General features: G+C 33.2%; 1 protein-coding gene across 1 annotated transcript; it reads right to left on the bottom strand.

The window, feature by feature from the left end:
* Positions 1-1,409: 1,409 nt before the first annotated feature.
* LOC139490010 (uncharacterized) lies at positions 1,410-22,464 on the bottom strand. The gene is made up of 7 exons (XM_071276862.1): positions 22,356-22,464; positions 21,352-21,405; positions 18,136-18,186; positions 17,179-17,484; positions 16,389-16,469; positions 12,556-12,631; positions 1,410-2,620 (listed from the first exon to the last, which is right to left on the bottom strand). Exons 1-7 carry the CDS (start codon positions 22,462-22,464, stop codon positions 2,206-2,208), a joined length of 1,092 nt encoding a protein of 363 aa, XP_071132963.1. The 3' UTR covers positions 1,410-2,205.
* Between the last annotated feature and the right edge of the window lie 1,845 nt (positions 22,465-24,309).

Raw genomic sequence — 24,309 nt, forward strand, 5'->3', positions numbered from 1 at the left:
ACCAAACTTGGACGGAAGCTTGTTTGTGATCATAAGATAATAAGATAGTATCAAGAAGTAAATTTTGTAAAAATAAATTCCATTATTTCCGTATTTTACTTATAAATGGACTTAGTTTTTCTGCCAGGAAACATTACATTGAATTTCATTCTGTGGTTAAAGTTTTAAAAGTTAATAACTTTCTTATACTAAAAGAAAAAAGTATCCTGGATTTATACCAAACTTGGTCAGAAGCTTGTTTATGATCATAAAATAGTATCCAGAAGTAAATTTTGTAAAAATAAAATTCCATTTTTTTCTGTTATTTTACTTATAAATAGACTTAGTTTTTTCTGCCAGGAAACATAACATTCACTCTGTTGTTAAAGTTTTTAAAATTTCAATAACTTTCTTAAACAATCCTGGATTTGTACCAAACTTGGACAGAAGCTTTGTTTCTGATCATAAGATAGTATCCAGAAGTAAATTTTGTAAAATAGTTCCATTTTTTATGTATCTTACTTGTAAATGGACTTGGTTTTTCTTCCATTTAACATTTCATACAGTCTGCAGTTAAAGTTTTTAAAACATCACAAGATTCACAAACTATCATGCATTTTTACCAAACGTGGACAAAAGCTTCTTACAATCAAAAGAGAGTATCGAGAAGATTATTTTTATTGTTTTTTTCCCTCATTTTTGTTGTGTGTGCGATTAACAGCAAAAGTAGGCGAGACACTGGGTTCCACGGAACCCTTACGATTTTGTTGTTGTTTTTGTAATGGCAATTTTAGCATTCTCTCCTCCTTCAAATGTATATAATCTTTATAAAGTTCATTCCAAATAAGCAAGAGAGAACAATTTAAAATACCAAATGAATTCAACGGATAGATTAGCAGACAGATAAGACAAAGATTTTTTTTTCTAAAAGAGCAACTTAAGCGAATATTCTAAAATTGAGCGGAGAGAACACACGAATAAAATTAAAGAAAATGATTTTTCGAAGAAAAAATGAAAAGCTTTAAAAAATAATATCAAATAATATCAACAACAATTAGTGCATTGAGTGACAACACAGAAATCGTTTTATAATCATCATCGATACTGAACGAAAAGTAATATTCATGTGATTACCCGAAACAAGAGATCTACAAGGAAAGCAGTATGTTCATGCCAGTTTACCAACCCCGCATAAAGTCAGTGATTTGAGAAAGAGAAACCCTCATATAGGATCCAGTTAAAGGTAACCAAGGAGACTGGTAGGCAATTTCTTGAATTGGTGAATAAGCAGATTCATTGAATTTGGTAGACGAGTGAATAAGAACGGCATATCAAGTAATTACTCTAATGGTCAAATATGACAAAGTCAGCGTAAAGCCATATTATACATCAACAATCATTGGGATGAAAAAATGAAATAAAAGTCAGAATGTACATGATGTGACTAGGTTTCTGTGTCACAATTTATCTATTAATTACAAAATTACCGCACTACGAGGAAAAAGCTAGACGGAAAGTCCATAAGCAAATTGCAAATTGAAAAGCCAAAACACATCAAAAGAATGAATAACAACTGTCAAAGTTATGTAGAAAACGGTGGATTAAACCTGGTTTTAACATTGTAGTTAGCCAAACCTTTCAATTGCAAGGCAGTCACATACAATTCCATTATATTGACAATACTGTGTGAACAAAACAAACAGACATATCAGGTTAAAATGTCAAAAATAGGGATAAAACAGTAAAAATTGCGTTATTATCTTAATCACTATAAAAACAAGCAAAATAATACGTAAAGAAAGATAAATAAAAAGGCATATTAACAAAGCACAATAGCAAAAATGAAAGACAAAAATACCAAAATTTACCATAGCCTACTGAGGGGATGTATAAATACCTAGCCACGTCAAATGGGTATATATGAATATAGACAAAACAGTAAAAGCAACCGACACGAACATTGGAAAGACGAACTGACAATAAAATAACTATTTACAAATGTACACGCACCAAGCACTTCTAAAAGCTAAAATGTACAATCCATTAAACTCATTGTTTAAATTTTCTGAGTTATATTTTTGGTCACTGCTATACCCGACGGACATGTTTATGCGTGTAACCCTTCTTCTACCACTACTTTCATTTATTGAGTCTTTTGCAATGTATATAAATCGCAATGATTGGCGGGAGAGATTCTTGAAACATTCTAGTTGTAAGTATTTCAATTTATGTTCTTGTCGTTTGATCATAAAAATCTTCCGTTTTATCACCGAAAAAATGATCATAGGTCTCCTCTTTTCTATCTTCTTTCAGGTGTTGTTCAGCAGAATCATACACGGTATCGACAGTACGGCTATACATGTCTGTATCATTAACAACATGCCTTCTATCATCTGTCTTGTCATATACCCCTTCTTCAGATAGGGCATACGGGGATTCTGTGTCTTTGGATGGATGACTACAATCCTGTCCGTCTTCGTTCTTTGTCGTGTCTGTGTCGTGCTTTTGAACCTGGCTGTACAATACCTTGTTGTTGGTTGGATACTGAGGGAGTGCTATATCTTGCTGACCTAAGTAGTTTTCATCTGTTGCATTACTCATGAAGTTTGAGAATTTTTTATCCGAATTTTCACGTGTACATCTGTAAAAAGAGGATTTGTTTTCAATAATACTAAATGGACATGTGCTTATTTAGTTTAGTTTAATAAACCATAAATAACCAAAAATAATCCCGAAAGGTTCTTATAAATACAGATTCATACAGCTAGATTTGTAATTTAAACATGATAATAATTATTCCTGGTGAATTTATCTCTTACAGACTAGTTAGTCCAATAAATTTAAGTAAACAATTAATTTATAAAATTAATATGATCATCCAAATGACATTTCATGTCAACAACGTACATTAAAATGTAAAACAGAATCATGCAGCCGATATTGTACTTTCGAGTAACGATTATGGTTTCATCTCTACAGACACATTTGTTAATTTGACAGGTGAAAAAACGCGTATTTTTGTCCACGTTCGATAATATATATGCAATTGGAAAAAAAAAATATACGATACTTTTAATAGAAAACTGTGAAATTTTTAGTTTCATAATATTATACACAATGTTTAGCAATCCTTTTATATATAGTGGCAAATGAACTTCATTTAATTTATTTATAGATGCATACTTTTGTTTGTAAGTTGTCATTGGCCTTGAACTACATGTAACTGCGAGTACTCTCATACATGATCTGTTGTTGTTGAGATGTACAAGTTCCCGATCGAATGCACTCTACGTTTAATAGATAAATTTCTATTTGTATCTATCTGATGAGTTTAGCTTTTCGTCAACTGATTTTTACATCAGAGGACCGTCAGGGCCTCGGGTATATTGCCATCGCCTAATTTTCCGCCTGATTTGAATATATGTATGCATAAATAATTAGTTTTGGAATGATAACCGAGCTATAAAAATTATAGATCCGCGCACATTATATAGTGCAAAATAAAATTCCTTATCGCTTCTTTTAAATTCATGTTTTCATGGATACTTGAAAAATTTATTTTTATTAAGTACAAATTAATAATATGGAAATGTATTGTCGTTAGAAATATTAGATTATTAGTCAAAAAATCTTTAATATCAATGACGTACCGAAAAATTGTTGTTGCGGATGAATACCCCCAATGCGCATTCATCAAGAGCAAGCTTGAAGAAACACGAGAGGCGATCAATACAGGAATTTATACACAGAAAGGTAATTTATATATTTCAATTATTTGATTTTAAGTTACTTGTTTAAAACCGTTTGTACCATATTTGTCTATCATATTATCGTAGCAAAACCAGGAATATGTAATCTGGCACAATATGAAAATAATTTCTCTGTTGACGTTTCCTGTCGCCATTTTGAAAATACCAGCTAATTGAGTTGGAGAAACGAGAGCATGCAAGGCCTTTAAAGATAAGTTTACTTGTGTATTCTTTATTGCAACAATTTTTTTTTAATATTAGATCTATATACGGCTTCTGATTGGATGATACAGGATTGGAATTACAATTAATCGAAAGCTTATCCAATTAGGTTTAAAAATTGCCTAAAATCATATTCACATATATATTACGAAGTATAGAAAATATCTTCCATTTCTGCACGTCGGAGCCATTACAAATATGCCTTTTTCATTAAGCGAAAAAAAAATAGACGATCTTTTTCAACTGCATTTTAAGTCAATTTGAGCCGCATGACCCTAAATATGTTTTTTGGTGTAATGCAACACTGGCATTTCCAGTAACAGGAACTGCTACCCGTTATCCCCTAGTTTGTGTAGTATTCGAGAAAAAAACTACGGAACACCAGTGGTACCCTATGGAAAATGCATTACGAATAATTGCGCTCTTGTAAACTTCAACAGGGTCGGATCCAGCCATTTAAAAAAGGGGGGTTTCAACTATATGTCCCCATTCAAATGCATTGATCGGCAAAAAAAAGAGGGGTGCAAACCCCCGAACCCCCCCCCCCCCCCCTTGGATCTGCCAATGAGACACACACACGTGGAACTATTTTCTTTTTTTTTAAGATACTGTTTCGGATTTTCGTTCCTTCTCCGACTAAGTTTGTTGCATTAGTTTATGTAAATTATGTCCCTTGTAAAAACTGGAATGAAAAACGCGAATTTGTAATGACTTTGAATATGTAAGTTTTATGTAATTATTGGTTGATTTTATTGTTTATATTATGTCATATTCAGAGAATCTTCGTCTTACTTTACACTGAAATGACAGAGTCTGGGTAAATCGCATTTTATAATACTGAATTACCATACATGTAAGTGGCGGTACACAGGCAATTGTTTCTGTCAATGTGGGGTTTACTATCCACACGTCACCGTCTCACACCCGTACGAAAAATCAAGTGATTTTGTGATTTTTCATACGGGTGTGGATAATAAACCCCTTATTGACAGAAACAAGTGCCTGTAAGTCCGTACCTAACTTACTAGCCTAAAGATATATTGGGAGTCTTACAGTCTTGGAGATAACTGTCATGTTTTTTTATAAGTCTTCCTAAAAGTATTGTATAATTTTGACATTTATACATGACATGTATGTGTATTTTCAAAATTATATGATAATTTGATGATATGTGCTAATCATACACTACAGCAGTATTTAATTGTATAACCTTATCCATATACAATTTTAGTAATTAGACATTTGTTTACACATATACATGAGTACTTTAAACTGTATGCTATGAACTACTATTAATGCATGAATAATGCTGTACTCAGTCCCAATGCATCTATACTAGACTAAGTCATTACAATTTTAATGCCCCTTTCGCTAAGCCATTGGTGGCACTCAATGTAACAGTTACCCTTGTCTGTCTGTATGTAAGTTTCTGTTCATCACGAAATTGATTTCAGTTCTATGACATTAATATGGCTCGACTGAATGTTATTATATACACATGATATATATAATGGATTGCCTAACAAAAATTTTAGGACCCTTTTATGCAGAAAATGGTTTGTTTTTTGGGGTTTTGGCCATAGGACGGTTAATTGAGAAGCTACATGTACATAGGCCTTATACATAATTCATGACTGCAAAACTATTCAAAAATCTTCTGAATAGAACATCTAAATAGAATAAAGCAAACAACACATTTTTGTGTTATGGAATATACTAAAAATTGTCAAAAATCTGCCCTTCGGGTATTAGCAGAAACGAACTTCTTCATTACTTTGTCAATATTCACACAAAAATCCCGATGAATATGCAGCAATGCTAGCGATGCTAAACCGTCGTTGTTCGTTGTTAATCGTACATATGTTTTCAACAGACGTAGTACACTGAACGATCTCTCTGCGGTAGCACCCGCGAGATGTCATCCAGCGTGTTCGCCATTGAGCGACCTCCCGATTGAATTTGTCAAAATTACATGACAAGTCAGTTTCGTATGTCTCAAACAATGCTGCGATTTGTTCGTTTGTTGTATTTCCTACAGCACGAGGAAGCAGATATGCGCAAAGCAGTGATTTTTTTGACTGATATCAGACGCGACTTCAGTTCCATAAAATTTCATGTACCTATGTACATGTAGCTTCTCAATAAACCGTCCTATGGCCAAAACCCGAAAAACAAACCTTTTTCCGGTACCACGATTTCCCGAGAAATACAAGAAAAACACAAGAAGTAATTGTAACAGGATGCTGTTACGAAGTCTCCCAACTGAAACAAAGCACCCATAACTCGCCATTCATATGGATTTGATTTTTTGTCCCATACAAGAAAATATATGGCTTAGGGGTGGGGATCTTCACCATTTACAAGTATTCAAACAGGAGGGGTGGTGGTGACCCCCAGAGACTTTACCTACATTTCATTTGATTTGTTTTATTGTCCCCTACAAGAATATATATGGTTTAGGGGTGGGGATCTGGACCGCCCATACAAGAAAATATATGGCTTAGGGGTGGGGATCTTCACCATTTACAAGTTTTCAAACAGGAGGGGTGGTGGTGACCCCAGGGACTTTACCTACATTTCATTTGATTTGATTTATTGTCCCCTACAAAAATATATATGGTTTAGGGCTGGGGATTTGGACCGTTTACAAGTTTTCAAACAAGAGGGGGTGGGGTGACCCCTCGGGACTTCCCTTTCATTTTATTTCATTTATTGTCCCCTATAAGAAAAAATATGGTTTAGGGGTGGGGATCTGAATCGTTTACAAGATAATAGCACATTCTCAAATTGAACGGGGTGGGGGTGATCCCCAGGAACTTCCCTTTAATTTCATTTGATTAGTTTTATTGTCCAATACAAGTATATATATATGGTTTAGGGGTGGGGATGTTGACCGTTTACAAGTTTTCAAACAAGACGGGGTGGGGTGACCCCCTAGGGACTTCCCTTTTAATTCACTTCATTTGTCTTATCGTCCCCTACAAGAATATATGTGGTTTAAGGGTGGGGATCTGGACCATTTACAAGATAAAAGCACATTCTAAAATTGAATGGGGTGGGGATGACCCCTGGGGACTTCCCTTTAATTTCATTTGATTTGTTTTATCGTCCCATTAAAGAATATATATGGTTTGGTGGTGGGGATCTGGACCGTTTACAAGATAAAAGCATATTCTCAAATTGAAGGGGGTGGGGATGACCCCCAGGGACTTCCCCTATATTTCATGTGGTTATTGTACTATTATCATTTCTGAAGACTGCATGTATCTATCACTTATAGTTTTCAAGTTAAATTCATTTGAAAATTTTAGAAAATAAAATCCCATAGGGTTCAATAGTAAACCCCTCCCTCCTTTCTGCACCCCCAAAATACCCCTTAATAGACCCCAATGGACAAACGAAAGATTGATGGCTCACCTAGACATATTAGTCTATCATTCTATGAAACCCTAAGTTCATCTGACCAGCGGTTTTGGAGAAATGCCGCGGACAAGTTCATTTTTAAAGTGGCGGAAGAAAAAGAAGAAAAAGAAAAAGAAGAATAATAAAAATAATAAGAACTGAGCAAAAACAATAAGTCTCCAAACTTTGTTTGGGAGACTTAATTATCTCCCCAAAACAAACTGATATATCCCGAGAAAAAAACTTTTTATGGTGTTATGCTACGTTTTATAGTTATACTACTTTTAACAATATTAAAGAATATTAATTAAAGATATTAATTTACTCGTAAATTATCATGTGGTCTATGGACGCAAAATATAATGAGACTTTCCAAGACTGTTTTTGCGTGTTTGCAGGGTGATTGGCTTTGGTAGTCACATCGCATCGGCATATTTAACGATATCGAAGGGTTCTGATAAATCTAATGGCCGATTGGTACATCGCATTCCAAACAGATAAACCGTACTCTGTAAAATGTTTTCCGAAACTACAAGAGTATAACAAATTATAATCTTGTAATAGATTCAAGTTACTGTCCGTTTTTGTCATCTGCAATAAAACTTTAATTTTGAAACCAAATGCCACTATTTAATGACATTATATCATTTGAATGTATGTGTATCCTTTAAATTTTTAATTTATAAATTTTTATTTTGCAATTTTTTTTTGCATGCCGAATTGATGTGCACGCAACTGCGTGTTGGCGTATAGGGAGCTACGCGCCTGAATTGTTGCACTTGGATTTAGCTGCCTTGAAAATACATAATTGGTAGTTGAAGTAAGCACCATCCATTGGCCAATATTACGGGATAAAAAGGACGATGCTTTGTTTTAAATTATTCTTTATCTTTCCTGTATCTTTTCTCGTCTTTTTCGTTAATACCATCAGCTTCTAAAGTGTGGAGTTGGTGGATCCAAAAGTTTTCTCTTCTCCTTCTCGCCGAGGTGTCCCACTCGGTGTTGACTTCTATAATTTGGAAAGTAACATTATCAAAAGGATGTTTCGTTGAACGAAGATGTCTTGTGAGAGGACAGTTTTTGTTGGTTTTGGACGATGAACGATGGTTATTGAGACGAATATTAAATTTGTCCATTGTTTCTCCCACATACTGAATGCCATAAGTGTCACATGTTAATATATAAATTGAGTTCTCCGTTTTACAGTTGGAATTAGAGTAGATGGTATAATTTTGTTTAGTAACGGAGCTGATGAAAAAACTGCTTGTATTGGCAGCTTTACAACACAAACAATTCATTCGACCACATTGTTTGTAGCAACCAGGCGATGGAGTAGACTGCTTTGCTAATACAGATGTCACTAATTTGTCACGGATGTTTTTAGGTCTTCTGAAGGCCATGACTGGTGGTGATGAAAATACTTTTTTTTAGATTTAAATCATTTTCTATAATTTTCCAATGCTTCTGAACAATGGATGACACATTTTAAAATCAGGATGGTAAGTGAGTACAAGGGGTGTTCTGTTAGATGCGTTATTCTTATCTTTGTACTCAAGAAGTTCTTGGCGACTAGTTCTGTTTGCTCTTTCGAAAGCGCTATCAATGATGTTTCAATTGTATCCTCGAACAACTAGATGTTCACGAAGTTGTCCAAGTCTAGCATTTTTCGTATTTTCAGTGGAGCATATTCTCTTGATTCGCAATGCCTGGCTGAATGGGATACCACGCGGGGAGCAGTGTTTAGGATGGCAACTTTTAGGAGAAAGGAATTGATGTTTGTCCGTTTGTTTGGTATGAAGGTCCGTTATAATGGTTCCGTTCTTGATGTAACTCGGAGTATCGAGGAAGTTTATTTTCTCCATAGATGATTCATATGTAAATTTTATTGAATGGTGGAAAGAGTTACAGTGTTCTAGAAACTCATTAAGATGTTCTTGTGAATCTGTCCATTTGAAATCAATATCGTCAATGAATCGGAACCATGATAAGGGCTGAGTTTATATAATGCATGATATATATAATGTATATATATACATGTACAGTGCTTATTATCACACAAAAAACCCCAGATAATTTAAAAATTTGGATTGTGTCACTGTTATCATTATAGTGAAAAATGTATGTCCATTTAAATGTGCAAATATTTTTATCTTTTTTTTTAATAATGTTTCTCTTTTTAATAATATTTCTAACTCTTATTTGCCACAGACAAATGTAATACTTAAAACTATTCAACAGTGCTCATTCCCATAAAAAAACAAGCTCAAAATCGGGAGGTTAGACAAGATTTTTTGCACAGCGATGGATGCGCATATACATTGGTGACGGGTTACATTAGAGAGAAAAGAAATTGGATGTTCTGCTGCAGTGCATATGACTGGAAGAGATATTTAAAAAGTTTTCCGGAACCCCAGATTAAAAGTTGAACTGCAACATTGCAAAGGGTTAGTGTATTATTTTTTTTAACAAAATGTTAAATGTTCGAAATGTTTAAATTTTTATTGTTAATTTACTATTCTGTGGAAATTTAAATCTCAAGAATCTTTCTGTGAGTTTGGATGAATAATTCCATGTTTTAATTTGTACCAGAAGCCCAAGTCACGCATTAGTTAACAGTGATTTAAAATGTCCACGATTAAAATCACATGTACATGTATATTCTATATAATTTAAACAAAATGTTCAGCTACATTTTAAGGGACCTATCTATTTTTAATTCCCAAACATAATTGTTATTACTTGAGCAACCTTGTTAACAGTTTAGATTTATATCAAATCGGATGAGAATCCAGGTTTTTTAAAGGAGCAAGTCAACATTTTGGGTAAAACTATATAAAAAAAAGGACTACGCATTTACCATACATGAAGCTGCTTGAAAAGAGCGTGCCTTCAGCTCCCTCCTCCCCCAAAAAATCTGCCTCAGCAATTTTAAACCCTTTTACACTGTATATTCATGTAGCTGTACAGTGGAGCCTATGGGACTACAATCTAAGTAGACATCTGAATCACCGAAAATCAACCTATATTTTCATGTATAATTTGATAATTAAATTTTAACACATTTATACATTTTTTTTAATTTGTTCTTGACAATTATTTGTTCATTTGAAAATATAGGGACAACAGAGTTGGTGTATGTGGGTTCGATTCCCACCATAGGCATTCATTTATATTGGCTGGTGCAAAGCGGGCAGTTTAGCTTAGTGGCCCCACACTGACTCTGTTGTTCATATGTCACTTAAAAAAATCCAGCGGCCTCGTTCAGGTCTTGCCATCTTTTTTTTCTTTTAGAAAATCATACACAACAAAACCATTGAATAATTGAAAATTATACCACAGATAACTATAGTAAAACTTTAATTGTTTTTGGCATAATTAACCTTGGCTGCCATCCAAGATACAAAAAGTTTTTATATTGATGAATTATATATATCAGATTTGGATTCTTTTGGTTACAAAACATTTTGGATGGTAGGTGACAGCTAAATCTTTATTCCTAAAGGCTTAAAGCTTTCAGGTCTGAAAATTGCCCAAAATCATCACATTTTGACAAATTTGGAACATAAAATGTACTTTTATGAAAAGAACCGATTTATTGAGCGTTAAGACTTTTGAAATAGACCCATTTACGAACCAAATTGTGAACTTTTCGGAGTTTTATGGTAAAGTTTATATTTTAGTCCATTTTGGGCAATACGTGAAACTTGTCCTTTGAATCAGTGGTTTCACAATAACCATAATACTAAGTATATGTTAGAAGATAGCTATTTCACAGTAATTGTTAAACTTAAAGATAAATATATACCAATGACCAATATAAAAAATGGACTGAGATTATACATGTTCACTGTTTTATATTGTTACATGTACATACATAAATGAAAATTAAAACCAAACTGTTGTCATTATTCATAAAAAAGGAACGAAAAGGGAGGTATGATTGGTAATCAGACATCAGCTCTATACAAAATGATGAAAAGAAATAAAGCTTACCATACAACACTTTTACAATCAGAAAAAAAAACTATACATAAATCAGTTAGAAATAGCCATGAAATGACAAATGTTAAACAATATATACAAGAAAACTAATGGCCACATCAATGTACAAACGGAAAATCAAGATATACACCAAAAAATACAAGCCCTGTTTTACAGGCTTCTTACTAAGGACCGACACATTCATATGGTAGTTGTGTTCTATATGTATGGTGCAAAATTTTCTCCGGAGCACCTGAGATCACCCCCAAGTTTTGGTGGGGTTCGTGTTGCTCAGTCTTTAGTTTTCTATGTTGTTTCTAGTGTACTTTTATTTGTGTGCATGTCTTTTTCAGTTTTAGTAATGGAATTGTAAGTTTATTATTATTATGAGTTTGCTGTTCATCTGGTATCTTTAGCCCCAATATTACAATTTATCTGTTTTAATATGATTGTCTTGAACCTCTTTTTCATAGTTCAGTGAGTGACTATATAGCTACTCGAAGAATTGTTTGCTATGTTGATTCTCTATTATAAGTTATACGCTAACGATTTTTGTATGTGTGCAACTATATGGTCATAATGCCAATCTAACAGTTCTCATTTGACCACGTCATCGTTGATAATTCACAAAGTTAAGTTTCCTAGTTCAAGTCAGTATCTCAGATATGATAGCAAATTATATTATTTGTACTATATTGTAAGGTGAACATATCTGTCTGGCAGGTATTATATAAACACCTGTCATTTATCAATAATTCAACAATACTTGAGGTCCTCTGATGTTCAGTACTTCAGTACTTTGATTATAGTTCGTTTTTATGTTGTACTGTTACACAAATTTCCAGGTTAGGGGTATAGTTGGGACCCTGCTTACATGTTTAACTCCACCACCTACTGTATGTTTGTGTCTGTTATTTAGTGGTTGTCGTTTTTTGCTGTGTTACATATCTTTTTTGGTTCTTTTTTGTACATTAAATAGGCCGTTAGTTTTCTCGTTTGAGTTGATTTCATTGCCTGTTATAGATTACTATGTGGTAATGAATTTGCTCATTGTTGAATGTCGTACAGTGACCTATAGCTGTTAATGGCCTTATCTTTGGTCTCTTGATCGAGAGGTGACTCATTGGAAATCATACCACATCTTCTTTAATATATTTTTATATGTATATATTTGAAGTTTTTAACAATACTGCATGTTAATCGTCTCATGATTATATCATACCTTCGTCTGATGAGCACGACAGCAACGATAATGCAGACAATAACAATTATACCAACCGGTACTCCTACAGCGACTCCTGGCAAAAAAAAATATAATTTATTATATAAGAGTTATAATCATGCTAGTCTAGAAAGCAATTACAATGTGAATATACATGTCAAGCTTGTCTTTATTTCGACAAACAGAAAGTTTTATTTATCTTTAATTATTATATTCTCGAATGTAAATCATTTAACGAAATGTTTGTGTTTTCTTTCGTAGCGATTTGGTAAGTTGGTATCGATTTTGATTGTCTAACATTACGACAGATATAGCTTGTTCCTTCTGGGTCATTAGATAGGAGGGATTTGATTTGTTTTCACAATGCTCTCCGATATTGATATTACAAGATTCTAAAATGAAATGCAAAATAATAAAAATAATAATAATTAAAAACCAATCGTTCAGAGAACCATTGATGGTCTTTCCACCAGTTAAGACCTTTTTTATATAAAAATATAAAAATTTGGTTTTAAATGTCAATTTTAGCGCCAAATGACAGCTTATTGAACAGTTATTCAAAAAATATATGGTTTCTATAAAAAAATATATAGAAAAGGGAGATAATCTTTTACTTCCGGTTTAAAAAGTTTACTTCCGGTATTGTTTGATAGTTTACTTGACACTGATTCCAAAAATATATGGTTTTATATACTTTTACATTGATTTAGTACAAAAAATAGCTACTTCCAGTTTACAAAAGGTCACTTCCGGTTGTATTTTTTAAGGTCACATTGCTTACAACTTAATGCAAAACGTCCCACGGCTTTATCATGTGTACATATGAGGTAAAAGCAAAGGTCAAAATCTAGAACGTTTAATTAGCATATGACCAGGGTTTCCCCTGGGTCAGTTATATTTTTCGCCAACTCTTTCGCCAAAACAATATATTTTTCGCCACTTTATTATTTTTTTCGCCAAGTAACACAAATATATTTTTCTTTTAAAATTTTCCTTTTTTTCAGCACCCACCGCCCTAAATTAGAAGTTGTTTTTACAACAAAACGACGCACCTTACCACTTAGGAATTGACCCCTCGTGTAAGGTGTAGTCATTACATTGAAGGGCTACTCTCATGCCAACCTTTTCAATAGATTTCTTCATAACGACAGTTTTCTTTTCTAGACCATCGTAAATAAGTGAAACTATATGCTTGAAACACGTGTGTCACTGAAACGACTTTGAAGTACCCACTCAAATCAATGATCTATATGAAAGTTAAATGATAAAGTTTTAAATCAGAGACCTTTCTTGCTTTGGAACATTTTTCGTCATAACAATAATTTTCTTTTCTGGACTATCATTAAAAGACGGAGAGGAAGCGTAAAAATTTTGCTTCAAACACCAATCTAATTACAATATAGATCTCCGATTTCGTTATACTACGTTACTACATATAACGAAATCGGAGATCTATCATCTATGTTTTAATTAGATTGCTCCAAACACGTGCGTCACAAAGTGGTTAATAAATCCCTTTTGTGACATGTGACCGAGGTCATTTAACCATATCATTTTGTCATATACAATCAACACCTTTATCAATTAGTCCTTTGATGTCGATATCTATGAATGCAATCAGCTAATTATTGATTTTCTGTCAAAATCTTAACGAGTTCAAGGTGAATTCCGAGTATTGTCTGATCGGTAAAGTCAGAGAAACTCGAAAAAAGTAAATAAACAAGATGGCTGAAAATAAATCGTTACATATATTTCTTTCGCCAAATTCTTTCGCCAATGACGAATTTTAATCGCCACAATTATAATTTTTCCTAGCGGAAACCCTGCATATGACCTTGAGCTCAATTTCAAGATTATAAACCAAGAACCTCAAATCAAAAGACTCTTGTTCTCTACTTTATATTGTTAATGAGTTATATTACCATACGTATGATATTAGATATAAAAAGGGGGAACACTTGCGTCAAATGTCTACGTACCCTTTCGACTAAAATTTATGTGTTACGACATGTCGTAACTAACAATTGTGTGAAAATATTTTGTCGATATCTTGTATGATTTCTGAAAATAAGAGATAACAAGCCAAAATCAAATTTTTTTGGACCAAGGACCTCAAATCAAAAGACCCTAGGCCTCTATCACTTATGGTTTTCCAGTTAAAAATGCATATCACTTATATCAAATATAAAAGGGGAAATAACTCTCATATGGAGTCTCCGGATAGCTTCGGTCAAAATTAATCAAATCATCCTGAGGATATAACGAGCAATTTGGCAAAATAAATTTGTTGGTTTCTTATACGGTTGCGAAGATAAAGCGATAACAAGAAAAACAGTGTTTGGGGAGATAACTCTTATATGAGAAAGTATTCGGTTTAGCAGGGTCAGTTTCAAAAGCGCATAAACTGTTCGATATCATATTTCATTTATCTAAGCGACATCTTGTGAAACAAAAAAACAGTGAAGGAAAAAAAATTAGGCGGAAGAAAAAAAAAATAATAAAAAAAAATTGTTCAGAGAACCATTGATGGTCTTTCCACCAGTAATGATTTTTTTGATGTGAAAATATTAAAATTTGGGTTTAAATGTCAATTTCAGCGTCAAATGACAACTTATTGTACGCTGATTCCAAAAGTATAAGGTTTCTATACAAAAAGATATAAATAAGGGAGATAATTTTTTACTTCCGGTTCAAAATATGTTTCTTCCGGTACTGTCTTATAGTTTACTTGACGCTGATTCCAAAAATATATGGTTTTACATACTTTTACAATAATTTATAACAAAAATTAGCTACTTCCGGTTTACAAAAGGTCACTTCCGGTTAGCTTTTTCAACGTCATACTGCTTGCAACCTAATGCAAAAAGTCTAATATCTTTAACATGAATACATATGAGGTAAAAGCAAAGGTCAAAATCTAGAACGTTAAATTAACATATGACCTTGAGCTCAATTTCAAGGTCATGAACCAAGGACCTCAAATCAAAAGACTCTAGGTCTTTACTTTATATTGTTAATGTGTTATATTACCATACGACTGATATTAGATATAAAAGGGGGGAAAACTCGCAGCAAATGTTTACGTACCCTTTCGACTAAAAATTATGTGTAACTACATGTCACGACTAACAATTATGTGAAAATATTTTGTCGATATCTTATAAGATTTCTGAAAATAAGAGATAACAAGCCAAAATCAAAAATTTAATCATGACCTTGACCTTTGACCTTGACCTCATTTTCATTTTTTTGGACCAAGGACCTCAAATCAAAAGACCCTAGGCCTCTAACACTTATGGTTTTCCAGTTAAAAATGCATATCACTTATATCAAATATAAAAGGGGAAATAACTCTCATATGGAGTCTCCGGATAGCTTCGGTCAAAATAAATCAAATCATCCTGAGGATATAACGAGCAATTTGGTAAAATAAATTTGTCAGTTTCTTATACGGTTGCGAATATTAAGCGATAACAAGAAAAATAGTGTTTGGGGGATAATTCTTACACTGAAAAGATTTTGGTTACGCGGTGTCAAAAGCGTAATAACTGTTCGATATCATATACCATATGTCTAAGCGACATCTTGCGAAACAAAAAAACAGCGAAGAAACAAAAAGTTGGCGGAAGAAAAAAAATAATAATCAGAAGAAAACCAATAGGTCTTTCCACGGAAAAGTGGAAAGACCTAATAATAATAATAATAGTATTAATACAGACTCATAAGATTTATTCGAAATTGGCTCAGACTTACGTGGACTCGAAAATAGAACATGTAGAACGTTATCTGTTAGTTGGCATACTTTATTTATTATGTTAAAATGTTAGACATACCTAAGGTTGGAAATCCTGAATTTGATAAGGCCAATTTGTCGGGAGGAGGATTTGTAACACATTCCCCTGGTGTGTCGGTACCTATGAAAAATTAATATAGTTATAAACTACATATAGATTACATTTGAAATGTATGATAATAAAAATATAAAATATTGATTGAGTGGCGCTTAAAATGAAGTAGCAATTATCACATGCTTGAAAGTTGATGACAACACAATTTGAACGTGATATTAATTTGCACAGCTATTGGCTTGACCAACAGGTATAGTCAGATTATTAACGTATTAACTCACAAGGTAACATGTTTGATAGATAAATTTGGAAAAGAAAAGCGAAAGAATCAACGAGACATTTAAATTGAATATCTGACTATTTTTATAAACCGCTTGGGGAAAACAGGAGTCAGAAAATACCAAGAGGACTCATAAGTCGACGCGAAAGTGACAACAGCATGGACAAGAAAAAGAAATAGGACGAAAATACAAAGAAGTCCTTTACACTACATAAAAAAACTATAGACTGCGCAGCAGGAACCCTACAACTGGTAATATCAGGTACACATGAGAGTATTAGCAGAACACAGTCTACAAGTGATCACCATCATGTAAATCATTATAAATACAAGTAAGGATACGAATTGATTTTGCTAATGGTGAATTAAGAAAAAAATCAATTTGAGCACGTTATTTCAATCACTTTTTAGAAGTATTAAAACCTTACATGTCATATTAGCACTAGTCATGATATATGTTACATACATTATCATTCACTTAAAAAATGTGTTTACCTTGACAACATATTGCACCGGCTACTTTAGTTGTTGTATTACAATTACCATCCTCTGTAAAATTGCAGTCCAACAAACTAGATTCTAGTCCATCACAATGCATGGAATAAGGAAAAATCGGCTTGTCTAAGAATTTATCAGCTATTGTAGCTTTTCCAATCCATGTTTTGTTAAAAGATTTACAGAGCACACCAGCATCTAAATCATCCCATCCAGAACTGCACAGGTACAGCTTTTTGTTGTGTGAATGTGAAGAAAATTCAACCCTGTGATTATCATCAAGTCTCAAAACAGGACGCTGGTCCCCTGAGACAAGTCAATTTTTTTTTTAATTTCGACATTTATTCGTGTAAAATAAATACATGAACACATTTAACAAGCTTGAAATGGTTTGTAAAAGGATATGCAATTTCTTCAGTCTTTCAGTTTTATCTAAATCTAAAGAGTATTCTCAATTGCACGGAGGAGGTGCAGACAGGACATTATTTAGTTGTGTTTTTGAGAACCATTAAAGCGGTCGATAAGTTTATGTAGAACATCACTGGCTTTTAACTACGGTAACCGTTAATATATAGCTATATGAAATGTGTACCGCTCTGAAGCTTTTAAATTAGCTTTCCGTTTTTGTCTCAGTTTTTGGTGGGGTTCGTGTTGATTAGTCTTTAATTTTCTATGTTGTGTCTTCTGTGCTATTATTTGTCTGTTTTCTCTTTATATCTTTAGTCATGGCGTTGTCAGTTTATTTTCGATCTATGAGTTTGACTGTCCCTCTGGTATCTTACATATGATAGTGGGATGTTGTTGGTAATGTTTGCAGTTACAGCATATATCTTCTTTGCGTATGTATTAAGCCTTAAGGAAGACACACCTAGACTAACTTTCATGCATTCAATATATAATATTTTGGATATTTTTGTAAATTGTATTACACAATCAATTGATGTTCTTTCAACTTACTTTCCGAAGGAGCATTTTCAGCAGAGATAGTGGTCCTGTCAAATTCATGGTCTGAAGGGGAAAAACAGTAATAGAAAAGTGCACTTACTTATTGTTATTTGATATTCATTAGGATTATAGCAGAAAGAGAAATGTTCCATCAATACGGAAACAAAAATTACATAGCAGGAACAATTAGAAGAAGAGGAAAAAGGTTAATTTCGAAAACTAATAGCCATAAAAAGTAACACTGCGATTAACCATTATCATTCGTTTCATAACAACAGTTGATCTATTTACACCACTGGGTCGATGCCACTGCTGGTGGACGTTTCGTCCCCGAGGGTATCACCAGCCCAGTAGTCAACACTTCGGTGTTGACATGAATATCAATAATGTGGTCGTTTTTATAAATTTCCTGTTTACAAAAGTTTGAATTTTTCGAAAAACTAAGGATTTTCTTATCCCAGGCATAGATTACCTCAGCCGTTTTTGGCACAACTTTTTGGAATTTGGATCCTCAATGCTCTTCAACTTTGTACTTGTTTGGCTTTATAAATATTTTGATATGAGCGTCACTGATAAGTCTTATGTAGACGAAACGCGCGTCTGATATACTAAATTATAATCCTGGTACCTTTGATAACTATTGATCACTATGTTTATTGCCTGGTTTTAAAATCAGATATGTCATTCAATGAATAAATAGGATGAGGACTTCACACAGCATTCGAGTATTACGATGTGAGAAAGTAAAGTTAAACATTAAAATGTATTACCTCAAAAATAAATGTTATATGTCAGCTGATAACTTCAAACAGTTATACAACTTTTGCAAATAGGGATTTGTTTAACATGTTTAAACACTTCAAGTTCTCATATTAACCAAATAATGTTACATATATGGTTAGAAATGATATTATTGTGACAAGATTTTTAACTGACCATTTTAGGCAGAAATTGTGAACGTTTATAGATCATAAATGGTTATACAATTAGATGGGGTATAGAGACAAAGAAAAGTTGTATACTTTATATACAATATTTAATTTTGAATGTTGGAATGATTAGCTTTAGACTTTGGACTTTACATTTATAATATTCTGAAATGCTTTAAATTTGTTATCAGAGTAGTTTCTATACGTATTATGTAAGAAACACGCACATAGCGTAAGCTGACAAAGTCTTGTTTTAAAATTCTTTAACAATTGATACAGGTTGGTTAGCATTAAATGATCTGTAAAAGAAAAGTAAGAGTACATGCACTGATTTCTGTAAGACTATGATTCTGATTAATTAGTGCTGTGAGAAAAAAGTGTGTTCAAGATTTTGCTATTTGAGTTGATTTTTATTTGTATTTGTAAATCCAGCTGTTGCACAAATAGCACCTCTTTAGGGGAGATGCATGTATATAATAATCATAAGATATTTTGTTTTACTTACCTTTTGGTTCAAAGAAAGAATATTTATATTTAATGTCGTAAAGACACAACTTGAAGATATTACCAGGTTAAATCCACATGGATAGCGGCCAAAGAGAATTTTGAATAAGATAAAACATGACGGGAGGGATAGTAAAGATATTTAAGTATAAGTTTACACTATCGGAAGTTCGAGGCATGTACGTCATGCAAATATGCCACACAGCCCTATTTTTGACCTTTGAATTTTATTTTTAGAAGAGCATATGCACTCTCAATTCTAGGATAACAACTACTTTACGAAACTTCGGAGTGGAAGCGTAACGATTAAAGACATGAAAAGAGTTCTTATGGACAATCGCATTGACTATATTAACAAAAGTGCAAACTATATGTTTTACCACAGAAAACATAGCCTCAGTCGTAATAATGTATTACAAGTACAAGCTAAATCATATAAATAAACATAACACATATAATTATTAAGTTGTAAACGGTATATATTCAAGATTGAGATCGTACATAACTTGTAAACATTAATAAACATGTTCGGTTTGTATCTTTTATTTATACTGTGTTTCGCCTACAAACCACAGAGTCCATTGGTATTCAAAACTACAGTGTTTCTGTGGTTTCGTTGTTTACTGCTTATAGTTGATGTGTTTACTTCAATAGGTCGTTACCCGGATTAGTTTTCTCTTACTCGATTCATGACTTTCGAACAGCGTTATACTAATGTTTCCTTTATTTATCTAAATGCAAGATTTTCTATACTTGTCTATAGCAAATCATTCTTCAAACCTCTTTTTTTGACACGGTTTGCAATACATCTATAGACGGACTAATTAAATGCATATCATCTACAAATAAACTCATCATAGATACCAGGATTGAAATTGTGTATTTGCGTTAGACGCGCGTTTCGCCTACAAAAGACTCGCAAGTGACGCTCAAATCAAATAAAGTTAAAAAGGCTAAATAAAGTATGAAGTTAAAGAGCATCGAGGAACAAAAGTCCTATTTTTTTCCACAAATACACCTAAGGTTATATATTCCTTAGGTAGAAAAGCCTTAGTATTTCAAAAAAATAACAAATTGATTGTTCTCAGTCTGATTAAAACAATATTGGACTGTTCTGAGAAGAGACGAAGACACGGACGAATAATAGTTATCAAAGTACCAGGATTATAATTTAGTATGCCAGACGCGCGTTTCGTCCACATAAGAATAAACATGAAACTACAGGCAAAGTCACGTGCACGAACTAAATATCATCAATGTTACTACGCTGGTTACAGTGAAAACTAGAAAAGTATTCTAAATAAAATTAGGTGAAGTTGTATTATTAAACCAAGTACTAACTTTCAATTGTAAATTTTCGTACTGTGACACCAAATTCAATGATTCAGTTATCTGTCGTTTTCACAGGACACAAATTTAACCTTATAGTCCGTTCGTATTCAAAAAGTGACACAACCCTATGTCGACTATTTCTGATATACGAGTCAAGTGCTCGGATTTGTTTATGAATATTATATTACAAACTACAAAGTTTAACGTATGATTGTTATTTTCACTCCAACTGGTCAAATGTTATCATCGGTATTTCGTAGTCAAATTGAGACAATAAAGACTCATATAATTAGATTTACGGTTTGATTTTATACTTACAAATCATTTTAATGTACTTGCGGTTTTATAGACATGGTATATAATTGCTATACTTGTTAATTTTAGCAAAACACACATACAAAATATATAAATTTAAATACACACAAAAAGCAAATGTATGATATATCATAATAATATTAATTACCTGTTGATGACTTAGTGCTCAGTATGGCCTCTGTAATTAGAGGATCTGTTGGGTCTGAAAAGAAAGGGTAATGAATAATTACTACTGTTTCCGCGAGGAGAAACTACATTAACGTATTGAATGTAGTGATGAACCTTATCAATTACAAACCAGATATATAATCATAAGTGGCAATAAACAATACATCAAAATAATTTGAAGATATCATACACAACTTAGACAGGAGGCATCTATTAACTCTGCAACTATGTAAAAGTTACTAATTAGACAATTAATTTGCATGGGTGTTCTATACGAATTTATATACTTATCAGTCAATTTAAGTTAATATATTAAAAGATTGCAAATATTATGGAGACCAACACTTGAATACAGCAGAGATCGTTATGATAGGTTACAACTGTATACTGCTTTACACGGGCTAGATGATACAGAATAGCAGAACGTGTTTTAGCTGTCTTCAAACATTAATAGAGGTCTTCCTTGGAAATTAATTGAAAAAAGGTGTAATTCAACACAACGGATCACTAATCAATGGAATAGTCTATCAACAGCAACAGTTAGTACAAAATACGTCAATATATCCATGTAAAATCCAGCTAGGACGGTAGGAAGGTAGGTTGAGTTTCGAGGTTAGACACAAAAAACAAAAGACACGATAATTAATTTTGTAAGTGTTTCAGAATCTATATGCATCAAATATATTGTGTATAAATCAATAAAAAGAAACTCCACGTCACGAGACATTAAAAGACAAAATTGTTATTGCTGCTTACTGGTTTAAACTATTAATTGTGTATTGCAGTTACAATGATGTTTATATTTCAAACTAATTTGTTTTACATTGATATCATTACATCAAAGTTTAAATCTACTGAAATGTGTGGGTTTTTTTTAATCCCGTCATCAAAATGCATACGTTGTTGGGTATTTTTTTTTACATGTAAACACGTTTATTTGACATAAAACATAAATATGCTTACTGCTGCAAAAATACGAAATACTGGCGAATCTTTCGTCATAAAGGCACGTGTCCTTATTTCTATAAGATGAGCACCAGCGTCTATTATTACATAATGCTTCAAGATTGTTTCTGGCACAAACAGGGTCCATTCTATCCGATCCACTTCCATAACTATATGAATTGACATTTATGATACGAATGTGGTACCACGAGGGGCAATTCACTCTTCCCAACGAATTTACACATGTATCTACATTAGTTGGATATTTGTCAAACCAGCTTACAAGTTTAGTCCCTGAAAGTGAATGGCGATTCAGTAAAGGTTTAAGAAATATCAATGTCAAAATAATTATCAAATTGAATATTACCCAAATAATGCAGTTCCTCACCGTCATCAAGTCGAAGTCATGGATTTTATTGGTAGGTAGACCTTATTTTCTTATAATCTTGTCCAGATGGAAAATATCAATGGATCATGCACTACTAGTATCACCGTACCAACTTGCAGGCAAAAAGAGCAGCCGAAGTGGCTTACCAACCTCCTGATATTTATTATACTTTCGGGGCTCCACATGATCAGACAAACCTCCAAAGTGATAATGGAAGGGAAATTACAGCTAATGTTATTACATAATTTAAACATATTTGGCCAGCGCTTAAATTGGTGCATGATAGAACATGTCCTCCTCAAAGTCAGCTGTCCGTTAAAAGAGAGAATGCTGACATTAAGTGTATGATCGAGAACAACTTATACTGGTCTGAATGATTAAAGGGCACTAGCTATCAAATTTATGTTTACCGATTTGACTCAAATTCTCATATTTGATTTATAAGAATGTATAAAATTTATCTAAATTATCAAAAGTCTAGAATAAACAATTTACAGATCATACGCTCGATAATATACTGGCTCATCAATTTTACAACAGATTTTTACACATCAAGAGCTTTTCTTTCTGGGGAATTGCATCAATTCAACACGAAAAGGGTGGGGCATTTATTTTTTACTTCAGTTTTACCGAAGTGCGGCTGGAGTATGTGACCAGCCCAATTCATATATTAATGCATAACATTTTCACGTCAAGAGCTTTTCCTTCCGGGGAATCGCATCAATTCAACACGAAAAGGGTTGGGCATTTATTTTTTACTTCAGTTCTACCGAAGTGTGGCTGGAATGTGACCATCCCATTCATATATTAATGCATAAAATTTTCACGTCAAGAGCTTTTCCCTCCGGGGAACCGCATCAATTCAACACGAAAAGGGTGGGAGATTACTTCAGTTTTACCGGAGTGCGGCTGGACTGTGACCCACCCCAATTCATATATTAATACAAACAATTTTCATTACACATGTTACACGTACAACATTGTTTATGAATACGTAGTTCGCGATTGACCGATCAACATCATTATATAAATACTTTTATATAGTTTGTAGTTGAAAAATGAATGTGATTTGCTACAACGAATGTTCAGCAAAATGTGCAGCTGTGTTACTGTCACCACTTATTGACAATGGTTATTTCAGTGTTCTCCCCAGGCCGTTTTAGCGCTCGATGTTCAGCGCTATTTGATTTCACGGCGGTGGTTTTTGGGCAGACCGCAGTGCTTTCCAATCAAAAATCAGCGCTATTGTTTTGGAATTTTCAAACTTCCGGTATTATTTTGTTCAATTTCAGATCACGTGATCGACTGGTTTATTTATCTGAGAGATCGTTAATTCACCCAACGAGGTCAAATATCGTAGGTGCCAGTTCAATAAATAAATAAAATGGCGCCATTTGCAAAACTTTTATTGCCAAATAAACCTTTCCTTCCTCAAGTTTTTCGCTTTAACAAGATGCCGAAACTTATGAAAGGAATGGACAATGCTAACAGAGACTTATAATACATGTCTCTGGTGCTCAAAAGTTCATTTCTGAATTATATAAGGGAAGTTTTACCCCTTCTCTGACAACGTGGTCTCGACCATTTTTTGAACCATCTGCGATT

Source organism: Mytilus edulis, chromosome 9, assembly GCF_963676685.1.
Source record: "Mytilus edulis chromosome 9, xbMytEdul2.2, whole genome shotgun sequence".
NCBI classification, from domain to species: Eukaryota; Metazoa; Mollusca; class Bivalvia; order Mytilida; family Mytilidae; genus Mytilus; species Mytilus edulis.

Coding starts and splice junctions, on each gene's coding strand:
- LOC139490010 (XM_071276862.1), bottom strand. CDS start 22,464: ATGGACCCTGTTTGTGCCAGAAACAATCTTGAAGCATTATGTAATAAT. Junction 21,406..22,355: donor TTATGACGAAAGATTCGCCA/GTATTTCGTATT, acceptor CTTTCTTTTCAG/ACCCAACAGATCCTCTAATT. Junction 16,470..17,178: donor CGGTGCAATATGTTGTCAAG/GTAAACACATTT, acceptor AATTTTTCATAG/GTACCGACACACCAGGGGAA.